General features: G+C 34.3%; 1 protein-coding gene across 6 annotated transcripts in view; it reads right to left on the bottom strand.

The window, feature by feature from the left end:
- SCN1A (sodium voltage-gated channel alpha subunit 1) overlaps window positions 1-26,104 on the bottom strand; it is an 88,911-nt gene that overhangs the window by 4,028 nt on the left and 58,779 nt on the right. For all 6 annotated transcript variants that reach the window (XM_061135682.1, XM_061135683.1, XM_061135686.1 and 3 more), the window contains exons 17-24: window positions 21,338-21,458; window positions 20,442-20,596; window positions 18,545-18,718; window positions 14,923-15,045; window positions 7,721-8,002; window positions 5,336-5,389; window positions 3,220-3,357; window positions 1,015-1,119 (exon numbers count right to left, since the gene is read on the bottom strand). In XM_061135682.1, the coding sequence (XP_060991665.1) occupies window positions 1,015-1,119; window positions 3,220-3,357; window positions 5,336-5,389; window positions 7,721-8,002; window positions 14,923-15,045; window positions 18,545-18,718; window positions 20,442-20,596; window positions 21,338-21,458 (1,152 nt within the window). The remainder of the gene's footprint in view (window positions 1-1,014; window positions 1,120-3,219; window positions 3,358-5,335; window positions 5,390-7,720; window positions 8,003-14,922; window positions 15,046-18,544; window positions 18,719-20,441; window positions 20,597-21,337; window positions 21,459-26,104) is intronic.

Genomic DNA, 26,104 nt, shown 5'->3' with positions numbered 1-26,104 from the left:
ATACCCTGAAGAAGGGAAAGGCTACCCACTCCAGCATTCTTGCCTAGAGAATTCCATGGACTCCATGGGGTTGCAAAGAATCAGACATGACGGAGGGACTTTCACTTTCACTTCACTTTCATTGTCTGACCCACTTCCCTAGGCTACTGAGGAACTTTGAGGATACCTTCTGTCTTACATTTTTCCTACACATATTTGACTCATTTCTATTTTCAGTGTTAAGCCTTCACAGAGGACAGCGTATGTTTTTCATCATTCTCAGGAAAGCAAGTGTGGGCTAGCACAATATGAATATGAATGTTCATTAACATTTTATTCCCCAGTACACCCCAGGAGTTGCTTTAACCTCACATGTCATCATCATAAAAATCAATACATTGTGGGATAAGGCTCTCTATTTCACAGCAGTTGTTTTATTGGTTGTCATAGAAACATGACACCTGTTACTTATTATCATGAATTGTACTTATTGGCTCTGATTTCTGTAGATATTAATAATTTCTAACTTTATAGCCATATATATGAATATTAGATACTAGAAGTCTTTTCATCTCCAAAATATTTGGTACCTCTAATGAAAAACAAAATGGAAGTAAGGTATTATTTCACTTAACAGTTTATCAACTTGTTTACCTATCAGGAAACTGTTTCTGAACCCTATCAATGATTTATTCCTCTATATGCACTGCTCAGCAACTACTCTTGAGTTACATGATCAAATTTATTGTTCACATAACACTGCCTATACGTCTTTTGCCTTTTCATTTCAATTCTAGATGTATTACTCTGATTGACTTGGCAATAAAGGTACATTTTCTGTTTCCTCTTTTTCCTTTTGGCTTCTTCCTGTAAAAAATTATTTTACCATTACCATAAAATGTATGAATTAATGATGCTCTAAAAGTGGAAGAAATCTTTGCTGCTAGAAATGTTAGCTGCTATCTCTTCTGTGAGAAAAACCAGGCAAATTTTTGTTTTTGTACATTTTCCCCCATATCATTTGGTATTTCTTACTCCTGGTCGAGGTATAGGCTTTTGTGGCTTTTTTGATCCTAATTTTTTCATTGCATTATAGTATTTCTTCTGTTCTTCTGTCATAAAGATGTCTTGACCTCCAAAGTATAGAAAAGAAAAATAAAAACTGGTTAAAACTGTGTACCGTCCTTCTTTTGATGTTAAACTTAGAAAGTTCAATTCAGTTCAGTTCAGTTGCTCAGTCATGTCCGACTCTTCGTGACCCCATGAATCGCAGCATGCCAGGCCTCCCTGTCCATCACCAACTCCTGGAATTTACTCAAACTCATGCCCATCGAGTCAGTGATGCCATCCAGCCATCTCATCCTCTGTCATCCCCTTCTCCTCCTGCCCCCAATCCCTCCCAGCATCATGGTCTTTTCCAATGAATCAACTCTTCCAAACATAGAAAAGGGATCATTAAAAAAAGGAAACACAAAATTCAACCAATTAACATTATTTGCCTAGGATTTTACATTGAAAAATTAAAACTAGTTTTAGATACTATAATCTTATTTATTTCAATCATCCAAAATTGACTTTATGATTTTTATTATTATTTTATGGAGGAAAACAACCCCACAAACTGAGAGGTTAAGTATTTTACCCAAGACTGAAAACTCAGGAAGTAGTACTATTTGGTTCACTGAGTCACTAAATACTTGCTTGGTTCCTCACATTAGACACACTGTCTTTCAGAATTTTCAGACAATGATTTTCTCATTCATATGTAGCAAAGAGTTAAAGTAGGTATATTGTGTGATGGTTTAGAGTTACTCATAAAAAGCCACTGTCACTCTGCCAAGAATTGGAGCAAAAGGCTAGAAAAGAAACTGGGGAAGTTGGTAGAAGAGTTAGGAGAAAAGTCACAGTCATAAGTATGGCAGGTATGTGACAGGCCAGTAGTTACAGACAATTTGAATTCAGGCTAATAAGTGAAATGAAATAGCTTGATAATGATGACAGAGTAACATTAGTAATAACAAAGGAGGACATGTTCTATAGTGAAAGAGCCTCATACAATGAAAGCAATTATATAATAGGAAAACAGACTGAACAAATGAGATGAAGGATCAGTACATGAAGGAAGAAATATAAATGGCAAAAAAAAGCCCTTGAAAACATATTCAAACCTACTAATAGTGAAAGACATGAAAATGAAAATTAAATACAATTTTCACATATCAACTATCAAGTATCAAAAAACAGAGAGAATGTTTGATGCTAGTGAATCAGTGGTGACCTGAGCACAGCCATATGCTGTTATTGGTAGTATGAGTAGGAAAGCAAAACACTTTACTCTGGGAATTTATCTTAAATCATTAAAGGTTCCAGTATTTTTGGCACAAAGAGTTTTGCCCAGGAACTATTTAATCCTTAAAGGTTAAAAATAACCTATATCATCAGTCTACTTGGAAATGGTTGAGTAAATTATGATAATGTATATATGAAGGATTAAAAAGGGAAATATATATGTTAAGTCAAAAATAATTTATAGATAAAGTAATTTCAGTAATATGAATGTGTGTAGAAAAAGTTTATACAGAAAAACATAAAATGTGAATATTGATTATTCCTGAGTAAAGATATTTCTTTACTTTCTATTTTATGATAATGTACATATATAATTAGGATAATAAGTGGGCTTTATAAATGATACTAATTAATAAAGAACATTCAATTCAAAGCTAGAACTGATAGCTTATAATTAATATCAGGGAGAAGGAAGTGGGAATATGTAAAAGGAGCCAATAAAGAATTTTAAAGTGTGAAAAGAAGCACCAGAAGAAGCTTACATCTTATGTATAATTTGTTGCATTCTGAAGGTTTTTGTTGGACAATATATTTTAAGGGGAGATATCATAGGGATAAAACAATAAGCTGAGTCTGGGAAAGAGGTATATGTCTGGGTTCTCTTCCAGTTCTTTTTTATTTTATTTTTTCAAAAGAGAAAATGTGGTCCCTGAGGTGTTTTTATTTTTTTTTTTTTAATTTAAAGAGATTTTGTGAGCCTATGCACAGAAATATGGAACACAGTCACTCTTGGCAAAGACATGGGCAGTGAATGGCAGAGAGGAAGCATGCAAAAAATAGATTGTAATATATAATCCCATTTGGTTTCTGAGTTAAAGTACTCATTTGGTATTGAAAGCCCTCCAAATGATTTATTATCTTGGTGGGATAGAAAATATTAGAAATACTTATCTTCTTTTTTTGCTGGTTGAAATTATCTATGATGACACCAATAAACAGGTTCAAGGTGAAGAAGGACCCAAAGATGATGAAAATAACAAAGTAAAGATACATGTATAGACTTTCCTCATACTTAGGCTGGAGTTCCACCTACCAAAGGAGAATATTTTTTAAGACATTATAATACCTTTGATGCTGGAAGTCATTGTTGCTTTTTCATGAGAACAGATAAGAAAATTTTTAGTAATACTTAAGCAGTACTTTTATTTCCTCTAAATCAGCTACTTCTAAAAATAATCTCTGAAATTAGCCTTTAAGATAATTTTTTAGGTGAAAAACGAGGTGTTATGTAAAAAATATCATACAATGATTTAGAAATTATTTTTTTTCTAACTACAAATACAACCAATATCTTGCCATTTGGACAGTAGTATACTGTCCAAATACTGACAATTTTTAACATACTGCATTTTGATAATTTAAAAATTACTAGTGAAAACATTTTACATCAGTAAATATGTGTAGACTATATTCAGAAATAATCATTCCTGATGTGTGAATTTATTTAGCAAACAAGAATTGAGTTATTTATTTATTTAGATGTTTGACCCTGCCTATAAGAGTGTAACAGTCACTGAATTTTTCAGATTAAGTAGACATTAACTGGAGCTAGTGGTAATGAACCTGCCTGCCAATGCAGGAGATGTTAAAGACCTGGGTTCGATCCCTGGGTTGGGAAGATCCCCTGGAGGAGAGCATGGCAACCCACTCCAGTATTCTTGCCTGGAAAATCCCATGGATAGAGGAGCCTGGTGGGCTATAGTCCATAGGATTGCGAAGAGTCAGATCCAACTGAAGGGGACTTAGCATCCAACTGGACATGCCATCTGCTAAATGCTCAACTAGTAATTTAATCTCTAGAGTGTACTCATGAGAAATAAGCATTTGAGCTTTTACTTAGCATGTAATAAAGACATAAAGGAGTCACTATAAGGCAGTACCCTAATATATTCATGTCCTCCTAAAGATATTAGAGTTAAAAACCAACCAAACACACAAAACAAAATAATAACAAAGTAAAATACCTCTGGAGGATATCAGGAAGGTACTCAACACAAAACTAGAGTCATTTATGGAAAATGTACATCAAGAAAGATAAAAGGGAGCTTCTTAGGTCAGTTTCAAGATTACAGGGGCAAAGGTTATCCATCAAGATTATAGACTAAATAGATGGGACTTAAGAATGGAAAGAGAGAGAAAATACTAAATTGTACAAAATTTGAAGAGCAGATTTGGAATGAGCATGGATTTTAATTCTCTTCTTGAAGTCTAAAAAAGGCTGTAGTAGGAGAAATTTTAAAAAGTAGGTCTTAGGTGATAGAAACTTGAAGGAAACTGTTGATCACAGAAATGATTACAGTATCTGTAAAGGCTCCAGTAAATTTATGAATCGTATGAAGGGCCCTTCCCAGATGGCTCAGTGGTAAAGAATCCGCCTAGAACATGGAGACACAGGTTCATTTCCTGGGCCAGGAAGATCCCCTGGAGAAGAGAAGGGCAACCACTCCAGTATTCTTGCCTGGAGAATCCCATGGACAGAGGAGCCTGGTGGCTACGTCCATAGAGTCACAGAGTCAGACACGACTGAAGTGACGGAGCACAGTGTATCATCACAGAAAGGAGTGGATTTCAAAGTGACTGTTACAGAAATCTTACACTGCCTACACAACATCCTTAACTTGTCCAACATGGAGGGAAAACTACAGATGACAATCATATATTTCTTCACATTTGTTTTATCATGCCAAAATTATTAATGAGTATGTAATTGATAGATTGAAAGGAAATAAAATAGAAAAATAGTCAATAGAAGGATATTTGTTAGTTGTTAAATACATGACTGTGTTACTTTAGTTGCATTCTGTTTTGATATATCTTAGTAAGATTTCTGATAAATACTGCTATGTGCATGCATGCTACTGCTATACTTGAGTATTGAATCATACTTTTTCTTTTTAAAAAATCATTGTAAAATCATTCCATTTATCTGCTATGCTCTGTTAAATTATTTTTAACATCTAATCAATATTGTGAAAAGACTTAAAATGTAAAGAATACGAATACTTACATTTCTGGAATCAACTGCTGCATACATTATATCCATCCATCCCTTAAATGTGGCCTATTAAAAAGAACATGCATGTTTTATTTTGGGGTAAAAGTAATTCAGACCCAATATTTAATAAATATCCTTACTGATACATTTCTTTAAAAGGAATGTTTTAACAAGACATCCCAAAACAAATTTTACTTGGATTTTGGACCAACAATATCTCAGTAAGTCTCCATTTCTAGACCATATAATGAATAGAACGGTCCTTTGATATATCCTCCTGCTTGACAACCAACTGACAAATACTTTTCAGTTCTTTAGTTAATGGAATCATGCAGTTTAAAGTGCTATCAAGATTTGGTGGAATACTTTTAGAAAGTCTTACAAATGCCAACACATTTGGCAATGTTATGAACAAAACAAACTATGTAGCAAAACAACTATGTCTTAGGCCTGATGATCATCCACTAAAATCTATCTACAAGGTGATCAAAGTGACTGAAAGCTTATGATTTCTCTTGATTGTAACACTCTAAAGATCATACAGGTATCCAAAAACTCAGTTGCAGCTAACATTTTAAGAATTTTGAAGCATAACATCAGAAATAATCCTATCTTCCACTTTCTCCTCTGTAATTTTTTGATGAGAGTGAATTAATTGGGGTAAGAAAAGTGAAGATAGTACAGTAGACACTTGATATTCCAAGTGGAATAATTTATAGTAACTTGATACTTGTTCTAGAACATGAGTTTTGAACACTATGGACCTGAGAGGATTATTCCTAGTCAGAAAGTCTAGCAAAAAGCTTTTAGCATCTGTATCTTAACACATCTTTGTTTTTATAACACTAACACTTATGAAGTGGTAGATGTCATGGGAAGAAAGTCAAGTATGGGTGCTTGTGATGGCAGTGAAGAAAAAGTAAAGACTCTTAGCTAGAAAATAGAACTTATTTGTCTATCAAAGAGGGAAATTTTGAATGTGTCAATGGCTGAGGTCAATGACAAAACAAGTTCATTACACACTAGGTAAAAAAGGCAGTAAAGGTGATTCAAGGAACCATTTCAAAGAATTGCCAACCAACAGAGAGATGATTCTATATATAGCCAAGTGTAAATCAGTACTTTGGTAGCAGAATTTATTTACTGGCTTTGTGCAGCATCTTTACCCTAGCATTTTAAGGGATTGCTTGAAATTTTCCATTTTTCTTTCTCAATTTTATGGAGGAAGTAATATACATTAGTGATATTTACAAGTGTGGTTATTAGTTAAGGGTTAGGGTAAGTGCCCAGGGAAATACCATCATGTGTCTACTGTAATATTCAAAGGAATCATACTTGTCCCAATATTAAAAATCTCTATTTTAATTCCATGAACATTTAGAGTAAGTCAGAAACATCTACAAGAGAAGTAAGAATTTCTAACAAGAAGGCAGAAAGAACTTGCAAAAGAACCACAGTACTCTGAAAGAGATGCAGGAGGATTTTGATCAGTACAGGTTTGTTTGCTTGCTTAATCTCCTGGTTGAACAGTTGGGAACACAACCCTGGTGAAATAAAATAGATTTCTGCCCTAAGGACTATGGAACCACAGGAACAAATTTATGCAGTTTTTTTTTTTTTTAAATACGAGTTTTCAGTGGCCAAAATAGAACAGTATTTTTACAATGTTTTTCAAATACTCTGGACTCTTTTTATCCACTGCTTTGTGATGCAGATGCAGTCAGAAGCTGCATCAAATGAAAATGTTTAAGAGACCACCATCTTTTATGTTGTTATACATTGTGAATTTATACATTTCAGTCTTAGAGACCCAGTAGTGAAAACATTAATATTTAGGGGGAAAAAAGACTTCTGAAATTGTACTGAAGGCCATTAGAGATGGGATAACAGCTGCTTGTGTTTCATTTCTGTTTCTGAGTGCTACCTGGTTTGGTTCCATTTCACTATGAGGATCTAATCCTAAAGCCTAAATATCATTCCCCAATCTTCAATCCAAATGACAGAACTCAGTAGCAATTAATTCTCACCAATTTGTTACAATCCAATCAGGTGTGTTTAGGGTGTGTGTTTGAGGGGAGGGGGTGATCCATCAGTGAAACAAGCTTTCCAATTGCAATAGGAACAATATTAGCAAATTTGTTGATATAGTCATCGACTTGTTCATATGGGAAGAGAGAATAATAGGAGAATAACTGAAATACCTGGCCACTATCAACTATGTCTGCAGTGTTTAAATATACTGACACCCATCTGGGCTCATAAACTTGTACTAATAAATCAAAATTAGAAAAAAGGATATATAAACTTTCTTCTTAGTACTACACAACAGCTGTATGTCATCACTTTGTTATTATTCCAGACAATAAACACATTTCAGAGAAAAGAGTGTTCACTTACAACTTGAAGCAAAGAGAGATACCCAAATCCTACATTATCAAAGTTTACTTTCACATTTTTCCATCGGGCAGTCTCATTTCTTTCTATTAGTATTAGGCAATCAGAATGATTATTCACTTCGCTGATTTCAAACATGTCACCAGTTGTGGTGTTAACACAGTGGTAGAATTTGCCAGCAAACAAATTTACGCCCATGATGCTGAAAATTAGCCAGAATATAAGACAAACCAGAAGCACATTCATGATGGATGGAATTGCTCCTAAAAGGGCATTCACAACCACCTAATACACAAATGGAAAAAAAGAAAAGTCAGAATTCTTGTTGGTTAAAAGAAAAAACATTATCCCCCTAGTAACCTTTAGTGATTCTATTTTTTTAAATATCAAGACTATTCTAAGATATTTAAAAGCAAAACAAAAAAGTCTTAAAATGAAATATATTCTTTCATAAGCATACATTTAGAGAAATGAATATAGATAATATAACAAAGATAAAAAGTTTTTTAAAAGAGAGGAGAAAGTACTAAAAGGTTAAAGGGAAAACAAAATCAGAGGAATTTGCTGCCAGATGAAGCCATAAAATTTGTTTATTAGAAAAAGAGAAGTAAGAAATCCTACCAGAGAAGATTAACTCATTAAACAAAGCAATATATTAAAGAATGAAACTAAAATATTGGGGCAAGAGTTGATTTGATTGACTGATATATTTTAATAAACTAAAAAAATTCAGGTGTATAAATATAAAAATATTATTAAATACCTAAATAATTTTGTCCTTAATTATTCATGCATCACTATGACTAATAATAATTTTTGCATAAGAAGCAAGACAATTTAGCATCATGTATTTCATTAGATCATCACATAGCTTATTTCAAGCTCCAGTCATATCAGTTGTTTCATTTACTGAGTTTAATTTGATAAACTTATTTTAAATGAAACATAGTAGAAATCAGTTTCTTAGGAAAATAAGAAAAGGAGAGATGCCATATTTGGGGTGATAGTGCCCAAATCTGATGTGATTACATCAAGTTCTGTGCTAAATAATTATCTACCTTTATTTTTTTTAATGGAAGCATTTTTGCCCTTTTAATCTTTATTCCTGGACTGCGAGTTAAAAATCTGTGTTTTATTATTTAGCAACACTGTAGGGATGACTGTCTTTGCTTCCTTCTCTATAGTTCCCTTTGGAGATACACATGAATAGCTAAGAGAGAAAGACAGGCCCTAATATGTTCTTAAGTAGCAGATGATGCCTCAGACTTGAACATTCACAGCTAAATTGAATTCTACCTGTGTAGTTCTATCATTCTTGTCAACCTGATCTAAAAGAAACAACAGGCATCTTCTACCTGCCATTTGATACCAATGTGTTTTTAGAACACATTTTTTGACTATCTGAAAACAAGAATAGATGAGGCAATTCCTTATGCTTCTGAGCTGTGTTTAAAGTCTATCAAGAACTCTAGGCCTTCTGGAATTACAATACAGTGTGATAAGTGGGCCAAAGGAAGTAAAAACCATTAATGACAAAGAGGGGAATGAGAATGAAACAATGAAGTCAGCTGAGTTATCTAGGCAGATCCAGATGATGTGAGCTATGCAAGCCTACCAAGTTGACCCATGGCCCCTCACCTTATCTCATGTGGCCATCTGTATTAAATGAATGAATAAGTCTTTATTTTATACTTCACTTTAAATGTGTGGATACACTTAGATTTCTTTGGATTCAAGATTTGAAAGCTGAAATCAAGTTATTATTTCCCTCCTTTTCCAAATATTTTGCCTAACATCCATATTAAACAGCTGTTTCTACTGTGTATACACAGAGCACACATTAAAATAAGCTTTTATTTTAAAACCTACAACACCCAGTTTAGGCCATGAGCAGAACACAGATTACCTATACCTATTTCTTGAATTATTTTCATATCCATCTGCAGGTCTCACATTTTTCTTCAAAATCTTTCTCACCTTTATCACTTCTCCATCTTCATGATCGCCATCTAGTTCTGACATCTATTACTACCAACTTGTACCATTGTCTTCCAATTGTCTCTATTTTAATTCATGTAAGATGAACTAATTTTCTTCAACTCTCATTTAAAGTTATTCAATGACTTTCCACTGATTATCAAGTATTTGCCTTACCTCGATGTTCAAATCACTCCTCAATCTACATGTCTAGTTTTAACTTCACTAGCCACCTAGCCTTCACGCCAATCCAACTAATGTAGTCACCATACGCTAATAACATTACCAGAGAATTGGCACACTCTTTGAATTTCCTTGTTCAATTCCTCCCCTTCTGAAACACTTTTCTGCTCACTAGCTGTATTTCAAGCAGCACTTTTGTCATGAAGCCTCACTTCCACTCAGTTTAGCCTCCAATATAGAGATGTTTCCTCTTTTGAATTCAAAAATCAGAATTCTAACACTGGTCAGGACTATAGAGATACTTTACTACTGCATTCTCATTTGGCAAATTAGAAAAATGAGCTAAGCCAGCTTCAGTTCAGAATGTAGACTATGAGTGGCATCTAGTGCTTCTTCCACTCCACTGCACTAATTGTCCCTAGAGTCGCTCCTACTTATCTGCTACCCAGATTGCTCTGTACTAGAGTTAATTGCATTCCCATAATCTTGACAGATGGTAGGCTTTTTCTTTTCTACTTCAGATAAAAAAAATATATTTGTGAATTCTCCAACGCTTTGAGTACTTTGAATATAGGACTATAAAAATGGTGATTGAATGCATGAAGTCAAGGTTAGCTTAGTATTTATTGATCAAAACAAATTTTAAATGTTATTTCTAGATATAGGGATAAGAATAAAGAACTGTACGCAAAAGATGTGGGATTAGCTAATAAGTCTGAGGGGTTTCCTTTGAAACTGGGGGTTAGATTTGCATTCAAATTAACTCTATAATACATGACACAAGCAAGCGCTCTGCAGTAGCATGTTTCAAGATACATTTACAATGTTCACATACATTTGGTACAGAGAAAAGGTTTATTTTTATAAGATAAAAGGACTTACTCTACAGAGGTCCATCTATTCTTAAAATTTCATTAAATTAGACAATGAAGGATGTGAGAAAGGACTCACATCCCAAGAGCCCCAAGCCCTCTCTTGGTTCAGCACAGAGAGAGGTGTATTAACTCCTTTCTGACTCCGGGGAACTGCAGTAATTGGTTTCCAGGTGGTGAAGGCACTAGGCAGAACTGGACTAATCAACTGGAAAGAACAGATTGAGGTTTCAGGCTGCATCAAAGGAGGTGTAGAAGAAAGGAACTATCTTAATGAATTAACACTAGAGGTGCTTCTCCTCACAACCGTTTTGCACAGCATCATCCTATAGAAATTCTGTATTTTAACACAACTCACTGTTATAGAAACTGTCTCTGGTTCATTATCTCCTTTTTAAGTAAATCAACACAAAATGAGAAATTGACAATTAAGTATGCAAATTAATGTTGGGAATTTTGATACATGCAGAAATGTCCTCTTGCCTAAATAAACTGCATTTGAACTTCAAATCAATACTACTCTTGGATTCTACTGCTTCTTTAATCAAAATACTGAAAAGACTGTGAATAAAAATCAAAAGTAGGCAAAGTAGAAATCACCCCTTTTAAAGTATGAAGAAAAGTATAAAATCTTTTAAAAACCTAATATCTTCATTTGTGTTGTGGGATTTACTTACGGTAATTATTATTGAGAGATAAGATATATCAATCATCCAAACAAAAATTCGAACTTTTTCTCTCCCTCAGAAATAACTATCATCCTTGCACATTATCCCAAACTTTAAGAATAAACAAAATGTGGGGCTTCCCAGGTAGATCACTGGTAAAGAAGCTGCCTGCTAATGCAGGAGAAACAGGAGATGTGGCTTTGATCCCTGGGTGGGGAAGATTCCCTGGAAGAGGAAATGGTGACCCACTCCAGCATTCTTGCCTGGGAAATCCCATGGACAGAGGAGACTAGTGAGCTACAGTCCATGGGGTTGCAAGAGTTAAACACAGCTGAGCAGAGCAGATTCGTTTTTATTTAGGCCTTCACTGTGCTGTCTTCTAAGACACTAAGAGGTTAGTTGGGAGTGATACATCCTATCAAGTCAGTTTATGCAGTAAATACACATGATATTTTATTTCTAGGTGGGTGTTCTTGTCTGTATAATTCAAATAAGTGGATCCTTTCAAATTTACTTTTCCCATTTAAAACACAAATCACATTTGCTCAGTCAACTCTATCTTAATATGTTTTTGGTTTTTTGCATTTGGAAAATAACCCCTATAAACTTACACTTAATAAAACATGAGAATGACCACACAATCAACTCCAGTCTATGAAACCTGGGATTTTTACACTCCAGCATCTGCTCACACAGATCAACAAGGCAAGAAGCCACTGCTGGTAACTTGATAGTAATTTTTAGGACTCAGACCAATGTAGAAAATAGCAAGGGTCCTTTTAAATGACTCAAAGAGCATCATTCAACTTGACAAGTTAAAAATTTTATTAAACCATTCTGAACCAGGGTCCCCCCCATCACCAATCAGAGAGATAACCTCCCCATAAATGGATAACTCGATATATACACATCTGATCAGATTCAGTGAAACTTAATAAGGATATCAACAGCTGGGCTTCAAATCCACAGAGGGTAAATTCACAAAATATATTTTTCTCAAAAGAAAAGTTAAGGCAATTGAAAATAGGGGATTAGAATGTAAATATTGTATTTTTCTTACTGTGGTACAATAGTACCCCTCCCAAACCCTCCCTCATCCCACTACACAAAGTCACAGTGAAAGGATGAAAGGAAGCAAAAGGGGTAATACAGTACCCATAATAAAGGGCTGAGGGGCGGAACCAGCGCTCCACCCCATCCAAGTTGGAGCAAGATTATCCTATACAAAATAGAAATATATAGTTTGTTATTAGTTAGAAATCTGATATGACAGAACAATTGGTGTTACTTTTTGTATATGATGCTCTCTGTCTGTTTCCCTATCAATCAAGACTTGAGTTCTTTTGAAAAAAAAGAAGGTATTTAAGATTTCCTAGATAAGGAAATTGAAAATACAAAATGTATTTTACTCAAGTTATTCATGACATCAATTCACTCAGTTCAATTTTACAAGTTAAAAAATTTGGACTGGAAATTTGAAATACAATAAATGTTTCAAAGCTGTCAGCCAGAAATGTGCATAAAACATGCAAAACATAAAGGGCAAAGTGATGATAATTTATTTCTCACTTTCTAACTTCTTATCAAGCACTATACGACATGCTTTACTTGGTAATATTGCATTAAAGCACATGCTTTGAAAAAGAGACAAAACAACAAAAATAAAATAAGTCTGATTTACACTTTGACATAGCCATTGTGATTTTATGCTACTAGGGGAAAAAAAAAATGAGAGTTTCTGAATATATTCAAAGCTCACTTCTAAATTATAATCATCATTATTATTTCCATCCTCACCAGCATATATGCTTATATTTTTAACAAAGTCAAAAATTCCAAACAGCAGAAACAAACACACACAAATAGAATCAATAATCAGGTTACTTTGTCTTTACAATGCCAAATACATGTTGAAACCATCAGCCATTTTAGGGTTGTATACATGCTGTCATTATGAGGCAAGGACTTTATTCATAAATGTAATAATTTAAATGATGACTTCATCTCCTATCAGTATCTCTAATGAGTTTATGTTTTTCAAACTTCAAGTTTCAAAAATTGGCCTCCCCTACAGCATAGAAAACATTATTGATCAAAATTATAGAGAAGGTCCTTTCTATAAAAATTACAGGCCCACAGGGCCAGTATTGCTTTGGAAGTAAGGAGTTAAATATGAAACTGTCTGGCCTTTGGATTCATGGATTTAATCAACTTACAAAAGGTCAAACCCGAAATAATTATAAGAGCCTCAGATCTTTAGAACTGTTCAGATTTCAGAAAACTTTTCAAATGTGCATGCATGCTAAGTGGTTTCAGTCATTTTCAAATCTTTGCGACCCTATGGACTTGTAGCCCATCAGGCTCATCGGTCCATGGGGATTCTCCAGGCAAGAATAGTGGATGGGTGGCCACTCCCTTCTCCAGGGGATCTTCCCAACCCAGGGATCAAACCCAGGTCTTAAGTCTCCTGCATTGGCAGGTGAGTTCTTTTCCAGTAGCACCACCTGGGAAGCCCCTGTTCAAATGTGACTTCTAATCAAATGTTTTAAAAAAACATTAAAAAAATCCTTTCAAGTAGAATATATAAAAATGATATTTTTCTCTATTTTAAGTGGAAAATAAACTTTATTTTCACATATCCTGAAGAGAATTTCAGTAACATTTTAGTAAAAATGTGAGGATCTCATAAGACTAGTGGCTCAGATGGCAAAGAGTCTACCTGCAATGCAGACCTGGGTTCTATCCCTGGGTTCAGAAGATCCCCTGGAGAAGGGAATGGCAACCCACTCCTGTATTCTTGCCTGAAGAATCCCATGGGCAGAGGAGCCTGGCAGGCTGCAGTCCATAGGGTCACATAGAATTGGACATGACTAAAGCAACTTAGCACTTATATATAATCTTAAAGTCGATATTACTCTTTATATAAATTAAGATTAATACAGTTACAGGTTGAGGGTATATTAATATAACTTTTTAAAAACTCTGAAATTTAGTTAACTTTTAATATCTACCCTTGAACATTTAAATAAGGCTAACTTTGGCATTGTACAGACAAAATTTTGACAACTTAAATTTTTTTCTTTTATATTTAGGCATGATTCATATTATTTTCAGTAAAACTCATTGAACACAGTTTAGACCATCACAAATGAGAACCACATGATGTAGGATTTATTTTAGTTAGTTATTATCATCATCATCATGACACATAGTACTTTAATATTGCATCTGCTTTTTTGTGTACAGGTTTGCAAGGAAACTCCCAAAATGGATTAAGAAATAAAGTCATTTTAATGAGCACAGCAGATAAATGATATTATATCATTTCAAAGGAGGCCTAAGGTCTCTTGCATATCACCTAGAAGTAAATATGCAACAGATAAAAAGATAAAGTAGCAATTTTGCAAGGAGTTGCCATTCCTTTTGCATGCATGAGTTTTCCTTTTTTAAAATTTAGTTTAATTTTGGCTATATACAATGCTTCATGTTCTTTCACGGTTCTTACCCTCATCCCTTCAAATCGTGATAAGGCTCTTAGAGGTCTCAGAGCTCTTAGTGTCCTGAGAGATTTGATGGCACCAAGTTCTGAGTAACCCAAGGCATTTGCTGTTAAACTGACCAATGAAACCTGAAAGCATACAAAAATAAATAAATAAAAATAGAATTACTGCCATTCAATTTGTAGTATTCTGTAGCAAAATTATAATTTATTACACTTTTATTTTATTGAAGTATGGTGGCTCAGATGGCAAAGAATCTACCTGCAATGAAGGAGACCTGGGTTCTGTCCCTGGGTTGGGAAGATCCCCTGGAGAATGGAATGGCTACCCACTCCAGTATTGCCTGGAGAATTCCGTGGACAAAGGAGCCTGGCAGGCTACAGTCCATGGGGTTGCAAAGAGTTGGACAAAAGTGAGTGACTAACACTTCCACACACAGTTGAATTGCAATGTTGTAACAATTAACAGTTTTTATTTATAATTATTCATAAGATAAATGCTTACATGTTTTTAGTAAACCACTTAAAATTTTAAGGAAATATTTTTAGTTTAATACAAAGAAAGTAGCATGATGTTATCTAAAGCTAGTTGAATAAAAAACAGTAAATGTCATGTGATTTATTAATCCCTCAAGTAGTTAGAAAACCGAAATAAAAACTGATTTTCAAAAGGAAGAAAGCCAGGTACAAGAAAATGTCATTGATCATCCTTCCTTTATTAAGTTGCTACTGAATTTAGAGATTTGCCAATGGCCTGAAGCGATGCAGCAGCAGCAGCAGCAGTAATAAAATGTAAAAACTGCAAATGTATCAGAAAAGGCAAGCAATCTATATCCTGTGTTGGTTGGTATTTTCAATTAATGATAATTGATACCCTCAGAAATTAATGCACTAAGTCACATTAGTTTTGAGGTTGATTTTTTGGCAGTGATTTTTTTTGGTGTCTTGCTAATACTTCGTGTTTTCACTTGCCTAAAGTTTATTTCTATATAAATAATGTAACTTAAAAGTAATTCCATCATGAAATTTACTCAAATTTTTAATACTAATTTAGAGCCTCCTGCCATGGTACTTGACCCAAAATGGCCAGTCAATATTTATTAAACAAACTAACTAAACTTAATTTGCATGAAATATGAAATAACTAAGAAATAAAATTTTAGGTGTCTAATTCTTTAAATAAAGACCAAAACTCTGTATCCAAATAGAATTTCTTTGGTTTGAGAATAGAATATTTGATAGTACCAAATAAACTAAACACTATTTTTGCAAAATTTTCTATATCTTAGTGTATTAAGTTGGCACTTTTTACTTTGAGATGTGGTATAACTCCTTTTGTCTTTTTTTTTAGATTGATATACTTATCCTTAAGAAATAATTAAAATAGAACCTTGAAAAATGAAAGTATTATTGTTGCAAAACTACAAAATTCTCTATAGAATATTTTCCTAAACTATTTTGGAAATGGCTATTAAAAACCAACTTACAATAACAAAATCATTATTCTTCCACTAAAAAGTTCAGACATGTAATAAGTATAATAAAGAAAAGTAAAGCTTAGAAATTTTCTAAAAGTTTAAATTACATTTAGATTTAAAGCCTAATTTGAAAGTTTTTGAGGAGTTGAAATATGAGATAACTTCTAGTGTTTGAAATATCAATAGCAGAAACTTTTTTCTCTTTGTGAAATGCTGAAGCAATTATTCATTTGAGGTTTCTTTTTTTAATTGAAGTATAGTTGATTTTAGTACTCTATTAGTTTCAAGTTTACAACATAGTAGTTCAAAATTTTTATAGATTATATTCCATTTAAAGTTATTATAAAGTATAGGCTATATTCCCTGTGCTATACAATATATCCTTGTGACTTAATATTTTATACATAGTAGTTTGTACCTCTTAATCCTCTACCCCATCTTGCCCCTCCCCCATTCCCTCTCCTCACTGGTAACCACTAATTTGTTCTCTACATCTGTGATATCTATTTTGTTATATTCACTAGTTTGCTTTATTTTGTAGATTTCACATTTAAGTGATAACATACAGCACTTGTCAAACTTATTTCACTAAGCATAACAACTTCCAGGTCTATTCATGTTGTTACATATAGCAAAAATCTCATTCTTTTTTATGGCTGAGTAGTATTCTATTTAGCAGTATTCTAAATCATCTCTTGATGGATACTTAAGCTGCCTCCACATCTTGGTGATTGTAAATAATACTGCTACGAACATTGGGGTGCATGCACCTTTTTAAATTAATGTTTTCATTTTCTCCAGATATATACCCAGGAGCGGAACTGGTGGGTCATATGGTAGTTCTGTTTTTAGTTTTTTGCAGAACCTCCATACTGTTTTCTACAGTGACTGCACCAATTTACATTCCTACTAACAGTGTACAACTGTTCCCTTTTCTCCACATTTTTCATTTGTGGCCCTTTTGATGATAGCCTCTCTGACAGGTGTGAGGTCATATCTCTTTGTGGTTTTGATCTTCATTTCCCTGATGATTAGTGATACTGAGCATCTTTTCATGTTTCTAATGGCCATATGGATTTCCTCTTTGGATAAATGTCTATTCAGTTCTTCCGCCCATTTTCTAATTGGGATGTTTGCTATTTATGTATGTAGAATATGAGCCACTTATCACTCTTTTGAGGTTGTTTTATTTTTTTTTTCTAATTTACTCATTTCATAGTAACGTTAAGCTTCCCAAATAGCTCTGGATTTGCCTTTGTTCAACAGAATTAAAGAGATACTGCATGGCTCTTAGTTCTACAAATACTTTCCATAATAAAATGGAGTAGTTCTGCTGGATTATCATTTTAGGAGAATAAAATGCCTATGAAGTCTGTGGTATTTTGAAAATACATTTTTAAAGCTAAAAATATGCCAAACAAAGCATAATGTTTGCCTTTAACAAATCTCAAAGACAGCTACTTGCTTTGGGCTGATGAAGTATTAATTGTTGAATACACCAACTCTGTGAAGGGCTGTTGGTATATTATGGGCTTGCCATAAATCTAGTTATGTTCTAGAGTAATTCCCATCACTGCATGAAGTAGAGTTTTTTCACTATTTCCCATACATCTTACTTTCTATAATTTAGTTACAAGCTATATAATATACTCTTTAAAAATATCCTTTAAGAAAATAAAAAAGAATTTTTAAAAAATTGATGGTAGCTTCCATCATCGCCACTGGTTTGTTTGTTTACTGAGTGCCTCTAACTCTTATGTACTAATATGATCATTTTATAGTGTCAGGAGCCAAGTAACTTAGTGGCACATAAAATCATTGGTGGGGCTGGGATTCCACCTCAACTCTGTTTGAATCATAATATTAATAAAAGTAACTTAAACATCATATCCTATTTCACCATTCTCTCTACATACTTCTGATATTTTCCCCCCAGATTTTTATCTTAGATAACCACCCCAAATCCCATCCTCCCAATGCTAAATCAGTACTAAATTAGCTTATTTATATTATTACACTATTATTCAGTTAATTAGTTTAGTGTCTATTAAGTAGCATATCCTGTCAACATAACATTCACTATTTTGGAATTAGTTTAAAGATAAGACAAATTACCTTGAATGAAAGACAAAAATATGGAGGATACTTACATCAACAATTAAGAAGTCTAGCCAACACCAGGCATTGGTGAAATATGTTTGATAGCCATATGCCACCCATTTCAGAAGCATTTCCAGAATGAAAATGTAAGTGAAAACCTTGTCAGCATATTCCAACATTGTTTTGATTGTCTTTCGCTGGTCAATATATATATCCTCAAATGCCTATAAAGAAAAGTTACGCATTTTAGTTTTCTGAAACTTTTATACTACAACTATTATAGGCTGTTTTCCCTGATTACATATTTCTTCCTGATTTTCACATACATAGAATGACATTTCATTGGAATATGAGGGTAGAGAAAAAGTAGTTATTGATTTTTTTTCTTTCTTTCAAAGATCTTTTAATTAATCAGGAGAAAAGTTATGCTCTCTATTGATCTAACTAAAAGGAAGAAATAAAGGCATAACTCTAAGGAATTAAAGTGACTTGTTCAGGAAATAGTTCTTGATGTCACGTCTTGATGCTGGTATCCCAACTTGAAGTTTTTTATTCTCTTTGTTTCATATCTTTTGCCTCCTCCTGTTGGCCTCTTTATTTTTTCCACAGAAGGGAGGTTGAAGAAATAAAAAGGCTTATAATTTTCATAAATCAGAAATCATAATTGATCAATACATCACCTAATTTTACTATACAGTTGAGTTCATTTGTCCCCTTCATTTTGTTGACAGTTTATGTTTATCAGCAAAGATATGGTGTAACAAAGATGGTAGGATGAAATTCCTTCTCATTTAGACTATAATATGTATTCTTCCTCTAATATGAACTTCAATGACACTTTATATCTACGTCTATATTCATTTAAATGGTTAAAAAAACTATTTGTTATCTAAAGTAGCATGTAGATAAAATTTATTTCATCAGAGAAATATGCAGAAAAATATAGGCCTGTGTTAGAATTATACATTTTTAAGTTAAATAAACCTAAGTTATTGTGTTTCAGTTAAGTACTCTATCATCTTTCCTTCTCTGTCTGTCTATCTGTCTACATCTATTTTATGGCTTAAGTAGTCTATTTGTGTTAGCATTTTCCTAAAATGCTATCTATGTGCTATACTTTACATTTTTGTAAATGATTTTCAAATAAACAGAAATTGATTCTGATGAAATGAACACCTTTATCCAGAGAGAAACCAATCCTTAAATGATTACTTAGGCACACTGCCCAGTATTTATTGTTACCAATATTTGCTGGTTTTGGAGTAACAAGAGAACACTGGATGCATTTCAAAAGGGACAGAGAAGTGGTCCCTAGGGACTTATCAACTGTCCATAAAGAGATAATAATAATAATATAATTCATAAATAAAATTCATCAGAACATAGAAATTATATTAATATATATACTCAAACCACAGGACTTTCTTTAACTGCTCTGTATTATCATGCTTACTTTGTTGTTAAAATATGAGTAATTAAATACTCATATCCTTTGGTTATCATGAATAAATTAGAGGGATAGGTTTTCTGGATTACTTAATAATAAATGAAAATTAAGAACTAGTTATTTAGAAATGTGTGAATACATAATAAAAGTAAATGCAGAACTGCATATTTATACATTGTCTATAGTCTGAAAGATATGAAGTGGTGTTACTAAAAATGCCTTGGAGATAGATAGAAAGATACGAGTGGATGCGTGGGTGGGTGGATGGATATAGTGATGTACGCATGTTTAAGGAAGAAGTCATAAATAGAAATAACAGTTCTGGGGTTATCAAACAGAGATTAACAGCTGATTCCATGGAAATGGAAATAGCTATACAGTGAGGGTTCAGGAAAAATAATGCATTGGATAGTAAAAGAATGCAACAGAAAGGATTACTAAGCCATCAGTATTAGGTGATTCTAAAACTTAGTATTATGGCACTTTTGCTTAATACTCACCAGTGCACCACTACTAAGGAGAATCATGAAAACAATGAAGGTCTCAAACCAGTTATGTTCAACTATTCGGAAACATGTTCTTCTCAGATTCCACCATTGTTTTCCTCTCCCTTCTTCCACACTGATTTGACAACATTTGAATCTTTGTACACAGCCTGCAAATATAATGTTCAAACAGGAGCAGATAAATAACTTCTCCTGCTTAAGTGATACCCTCTGGCGTGTTCTGGATTCATTTTCTCAGGACTATTGCCATCTCCATCTTGCTGGGCTAACTCTGTAAGCCTAGCGTAGTAGGAACACATGCAAAAGTGATGTGAAGTTGTGAAAACTATTCAGTCCCTTATTTCCATGGGAAATACTAATCATGGAGAAAATAAAGCAATAAGTATGGATTTTTGTCCATTCTGCGCCAGGCTCAACTAGGTACTGTGCAGGGATCAGGAATGGGGCAGTGCTTATTTCCTGTTCCACCCAAGTATTGGAAACTGATGTTCTCATGAAAAAAAAAATGTGCTTGCAATTCACTTGATAATAATATAAAAATTATTTTTAAAGCAAATATTGTGTATGAGAATTTTGACTAATGTTTAAGATGCTGACTTCTTACAAAATCACCACTCTATCTGAAAAATTATAGTCATTCATTCTGACTACATTAAATGATCTCTTCTCCATGTTCATGGTTCCTTACACATGGCAGGTATAACCAAAATACAATGAGAGATTTTACATATGTTAGCTTATGAGAAGTAATTAAAATATATTGACTACAATGTACTACTCTATTCTGAGTTGTCCATTTTGGATGATCAACAGCTTTAAAAAAAGAAGAAAAAAAACAACAACAACCACACTCTATAAATGTAAGATTAACACGAAGGTCATTTTTTTACCTTCAGTGAAGCAGGCTTCGGGTTCGAGGGTTTCCTCGGGTTCCACCACGGGCTGCTCCTCGGCAGGCGCTCCAATGTCCACAGTGCTACCTTCAGATGAACTGCTGCTCTCATTAAGCTTCTGACCGTGAGATGGACACAAAAAGTAAACCACTTTAATTTGGTCACTAAGAAATAGTCAAGCAAGAAAACTATGAACTCATTTTGGATTCTCCTTGAAATAAAGAGATTTTTAAGGTTAGAGCAAAAGAGTGATTGAATAAGAGGAGGAAATAAGAAAATAATCTATGGTAACTCATTCACCATAATTTGCAGTGTATGAAACCAGACTGCTATATTTTGAAGTTACAAATGGCTATTAAAAATATACATACTAAGCAAACCAATGTCTTATGAATTAGAAGAGACCCAAAAGGAAGGTTGAGGGAGGAGGAGTTAGTATAATTGCTATCATTTTAGAGATGATAAAATTAAGGCTTAGACAGGTTAAGTAACTTGTCTAATGTCATATAACCAGTAAATGAGAAAACCAAGATTTGAATTATTCCTGAGCCCAGTGCCCACGTTCTGTCTTCTGTGCAACCACACTGTTTCTGAAATAAGAGAAACAGTGTATTCACATGCTTATCATTCTCTCCATTTAAAAGTGAAAATAATCCATAGGAAAAACCCCAAGGTGAGTCTAACAGATGAAGAGAATCTACAATTCAATCTTGAAGTGACACAAAAACAAAAGCATCTATCCATAATGTAAACCAATAATGGAATTTTACAATGATATAAATATTCAGTATCTTCATGGAAATAATTTCATCAGATGCAAAAAACTAACCTTTGGGTAGTTGTAGACATCAGTTCCTGTTTAATCTTTGTTTACAATAATTCTTCCAAATAAATTATACACTTGTTAGAAAGCAAATGGCATAATAGTAACTTAAGCACAAGCAATAATAAAACATTTTGGTATAATATTACTTTAACTCAGATAAATTTTTTAAAATAACTACTTGAAAAGTCTCTAAAATTTTGAGGCAAATCCTGCTCTTGCTTATCATAGTCCTTCATACATAGTGCCAAATATCAGACTCCATATCAAACTTTGTATCCATTACTAAATATCACTATTGGTCACCCAGACTTCAGTTTTTCAATTAGCAACTGTGAGTACTAAGATGAAAAGACGTGAGCCTAAAATGATATAAAATTTGTTTTTGTCTGTTGATTGCCACACTAAATATCCTCCTCTGTTGTGTCTTGCCTGTGTTGTTGTTCAGTTGCTGAGTCGTGTCTGACTCTGCAATCCCATGGACTGCAGCACGCTAGGCTTCCCTGTCTATCACCAACTCCCGGAGCCTGCTCAAACTCATGTCCATCGAGCTGGTGATGCCATTCAACCATCTCATCCTCTGTCATCCCCTTCTCCTCCTGCCCTCAATCTTTCCCAGCATCAGGGTCTTTTCCAATGAGTCAGTTTTTAGCATCAGGTGGCCAAAGTATTGGAGCTTCAGCATCAGTCTTACCAATGAATATTCAGGGTTGATTTCCTTTAGGATTGACTGGTTTGATCTCCTTGCAGTTCAAGGGACTCTCAAAGAGTCTTCTTCAGCACCAAATTAAAAAAGCATCAATTCTTCAGAGCTTAGACTTCTCTATGGTCCAACTCTCACATTCATACTAGAATGACTACTAGAAAAACCATAGCTTTGACTACATAGACCTTTGTTGGCAAAGTGACGTCTCTGCCATTTAATACGCTTTGTCTTGCCTAGATGATGATAAAATAAACTGATACTTTTTTCCTTAGTGTATAGTTATTCCAGGTCTTACTGGGTCAGACTTTCTTCAGATGAGAGCTGTTGCCAGTATATCCATCTTTATTCTTAAGATGGGCAAAATAAAGGACAGAATGGTATGGACATAACAGAAGCAGAAGATATTAAGAAAAGGTGGCAAGAAGACACAGAAGAACTGTACAAAAAAAGGTCTTAAGGACCCAGATAACCACAATCGTATGATCACTCACCTAGAGCCAGACATCCTGGAGTGTGAAGTCAAGTGGGCCTGAGGAAGCATCATGATAAATAAAGCTAGTGGAGGTGATGGAATTCCAACTGAGCTATTTCAAAATCTAAAAGATGATGCTATGAAAGTGCTACAGTCAATATGCCAGCAAATATGGAAAACTCAATAGTGGCCACAGGGCTGGAAAAGTTCAGTTTTCATTCCAATCCAAAGAAGGGCAATACCAAAGAGTGTTTAAACTACCACACAATTGTGCTCACCTCACATGCTAGCAAAGTAATGCTCAAAATTCTTCAAGCTAGGCTTCAACAGTATATGAACCAAAAACTTTCAGATGTACAAGCTGAAATTAGGAAAAGCAGAGGAACCAGAGATGAAATTGCCAACATTTGTTGGATCATAGAAAAACAAGGGAATTCCAGAAAAACATCTGCTTCATTGACTATGCTAAAGCCTTTAACTGTGTGAATCACAACAAACTGTGGAAAATTCAGAGAGAGATGGATTACCAGACCAGCTTACCTTCCTCCTGAGAAATCTGTATGCAGGTCAAGAAGCAACACTAAGAACAGGACGTGGAACAATGGACTAGTTCCAAACTGGAAAAGGAGTATATCAAGGCTGAATATTGTCACCCTGCTTATTTAACTTCCATGCAGAATATATCATGCAAAATGCTGGGCTGAATGAAGCACAAGCTGGAATCCAGGTTGCTAGGAGAAGTATCAATAATCTCAGATATGCAGATGACACCACACTTATGGCAAAAAGCAAAGAGGAACTAAAGAGACTCTTGATGAAGGTAAAAGAGAAGAGTGAAAAAGTTGGCTTAAAATTCAGCATTCAGAAAACTAAGATCATGGCATCTGGTCCCCCATCAATTTATGGCAAATAGATGGGGAAACAATGGAAACTGTGACAGACTTTATTTTCTTGGGCTCCAAAAATCACTGCAGACAGTGACTGCAGCCATGAAATTAAAAGACACTTGCTCCTTGGAAGAAAAGCTATAACAAACCTAGGAAGTGTATTAAAAAGCAGAGACATCACTTTGCAGACAAATGTCTGTCTAGTCAAAGCTATGGCTTTCTGGTAGTCATGTACAAAGGTGAGAGCTGAACCATAAAGAAGGCTGAGCACTGAAAGACTGATGCTTTTGAACTGTGCTGTTGGAGAAGACTCATGAGAGTCCTTTGGACAGCAAGGAGATCAAACCAGTTAATCCTAAAAGAAATCAACCCTGATTTGGCCACAGCAATCAGAGCAGAAAAAGAAGTAAAATGAATCTAGATAGGAATAGAAGAAGTGAAACTCTCGCTGTTTGCAGATGACATGATCTTCTACATACAAAACCCTAATGACTCTACCAGAAAATTACTAGAGCTAATCAACGAATATAGTAAAGTTGCAGGATATAAAATTAACACACAGAAATCCCTTGCATTCCTATACACTAACAATGAAAAAACAGAAAGAGAAATTAAGGAAACAATACCATTCACCATTGCAACAAAAAGAATAAAATACTTAGGAGTATATCTACCTAAAGAGACAAAAGACCTATACATAGAAAACTATAAAACACTGATGAAAGAAATCAAAGAGGACCCAAACAGATGGAGAAACATACCGTGTTCATGGAATGGAAGAATCAATATTGTCAAAATGGCTATACTACCCAAAGCAATTTATAGATTCAATGCAATCCCTATCAAGCTACCAACGGTATTTTTCACAGAACTAGATCAAATAATTTCACAATTTGTATGGAAATACAAAAAACCTTGAATAGCCAAAGTAATCTTGAGAAAGAAGAATGGAACTGGAGGAATCAACCTGCCTGACTTCAGACTCTACTACAAAGCCACAGTCATCAAGACAGTATGGTACTGGCACAAAGACAGAAATATAGATCAATGGAACAGAACAGAAAGCCCAGCGATAAATCCATGAACCTATGGACACCTTATCTTCGACAAAGGAGGCAAGGATATACAATGGAAAAAAGACAACCTCTTTAACAAGTGGTGCTGGGAAAACTGGTCAACCACTTGTAAAAGAATGAAACTGGAACACTTTCTAACACCATACACAAAAATAAACTCAAAATGGATTAAAGATCTAAATGTAAGACCAGAAACTATAAAACTCCTAGAGGAGAACATAGGCAAAACACTCTCTGACATAAACCACAGCAGGATCCTCTATGACCCACCTCCCAGAATATTGGAAATAAAAGCAAAAATAAACAAATGGGACCTAATGAAACTTAAAAGCTTTTGCACTACAAAGGAAATTATAAGCAAGGTGAAAAGACAGCCCTCAGATTGGGAGAAAATAATAGCAAATGAAGAAACAGACAAAGGATTAATCTCAAAAATATACAAGCAACTCCTGAAGCTCAAGTCCAGAAAAATATAGGCCAAAGAACTAAACAGGCATTTCTCCAAAGAAGACATACAGATGGCTAACAAACACATGAAAAGATGCTCAACATCACTCATTATCAGAGAAATGCAAATCAAAACCACAATGAGGTACCATTACACGCCAGTCAGGATGGCTGCTATCCAAAAGTCTACAAGCTATAAATGCTGGAGAGGGTGTGGAGAAAAGGGAACCCTCTTACACTGTTGGTGGGAATGCAAACTAGTACAGCCGCTATGGAGAACAGTGTGGAGATTTCTTAAAAAACTGGAAATAGAACTGCCATATGACCCAGCAATCCCACTTCTGGGCATACAC

This window comes from Dama dama, chromosome 33 (genome assembly GCF_033118175.1).
Source record: "Dama dama isolate Ldn47 chromosome 33, ASM3311817v1, whole genome shotgun sequence".
NCBI lineage: Eukaryota > Metazoa > Chordata > Mammalia > Artiodactyla > Cervidae > Dama > Dama dama.
The sequence above is the reverse complement of the archived record's forward strand: the minus strand, read 5'-3'. Positions and strand labels throughout refer to the sequence as shown.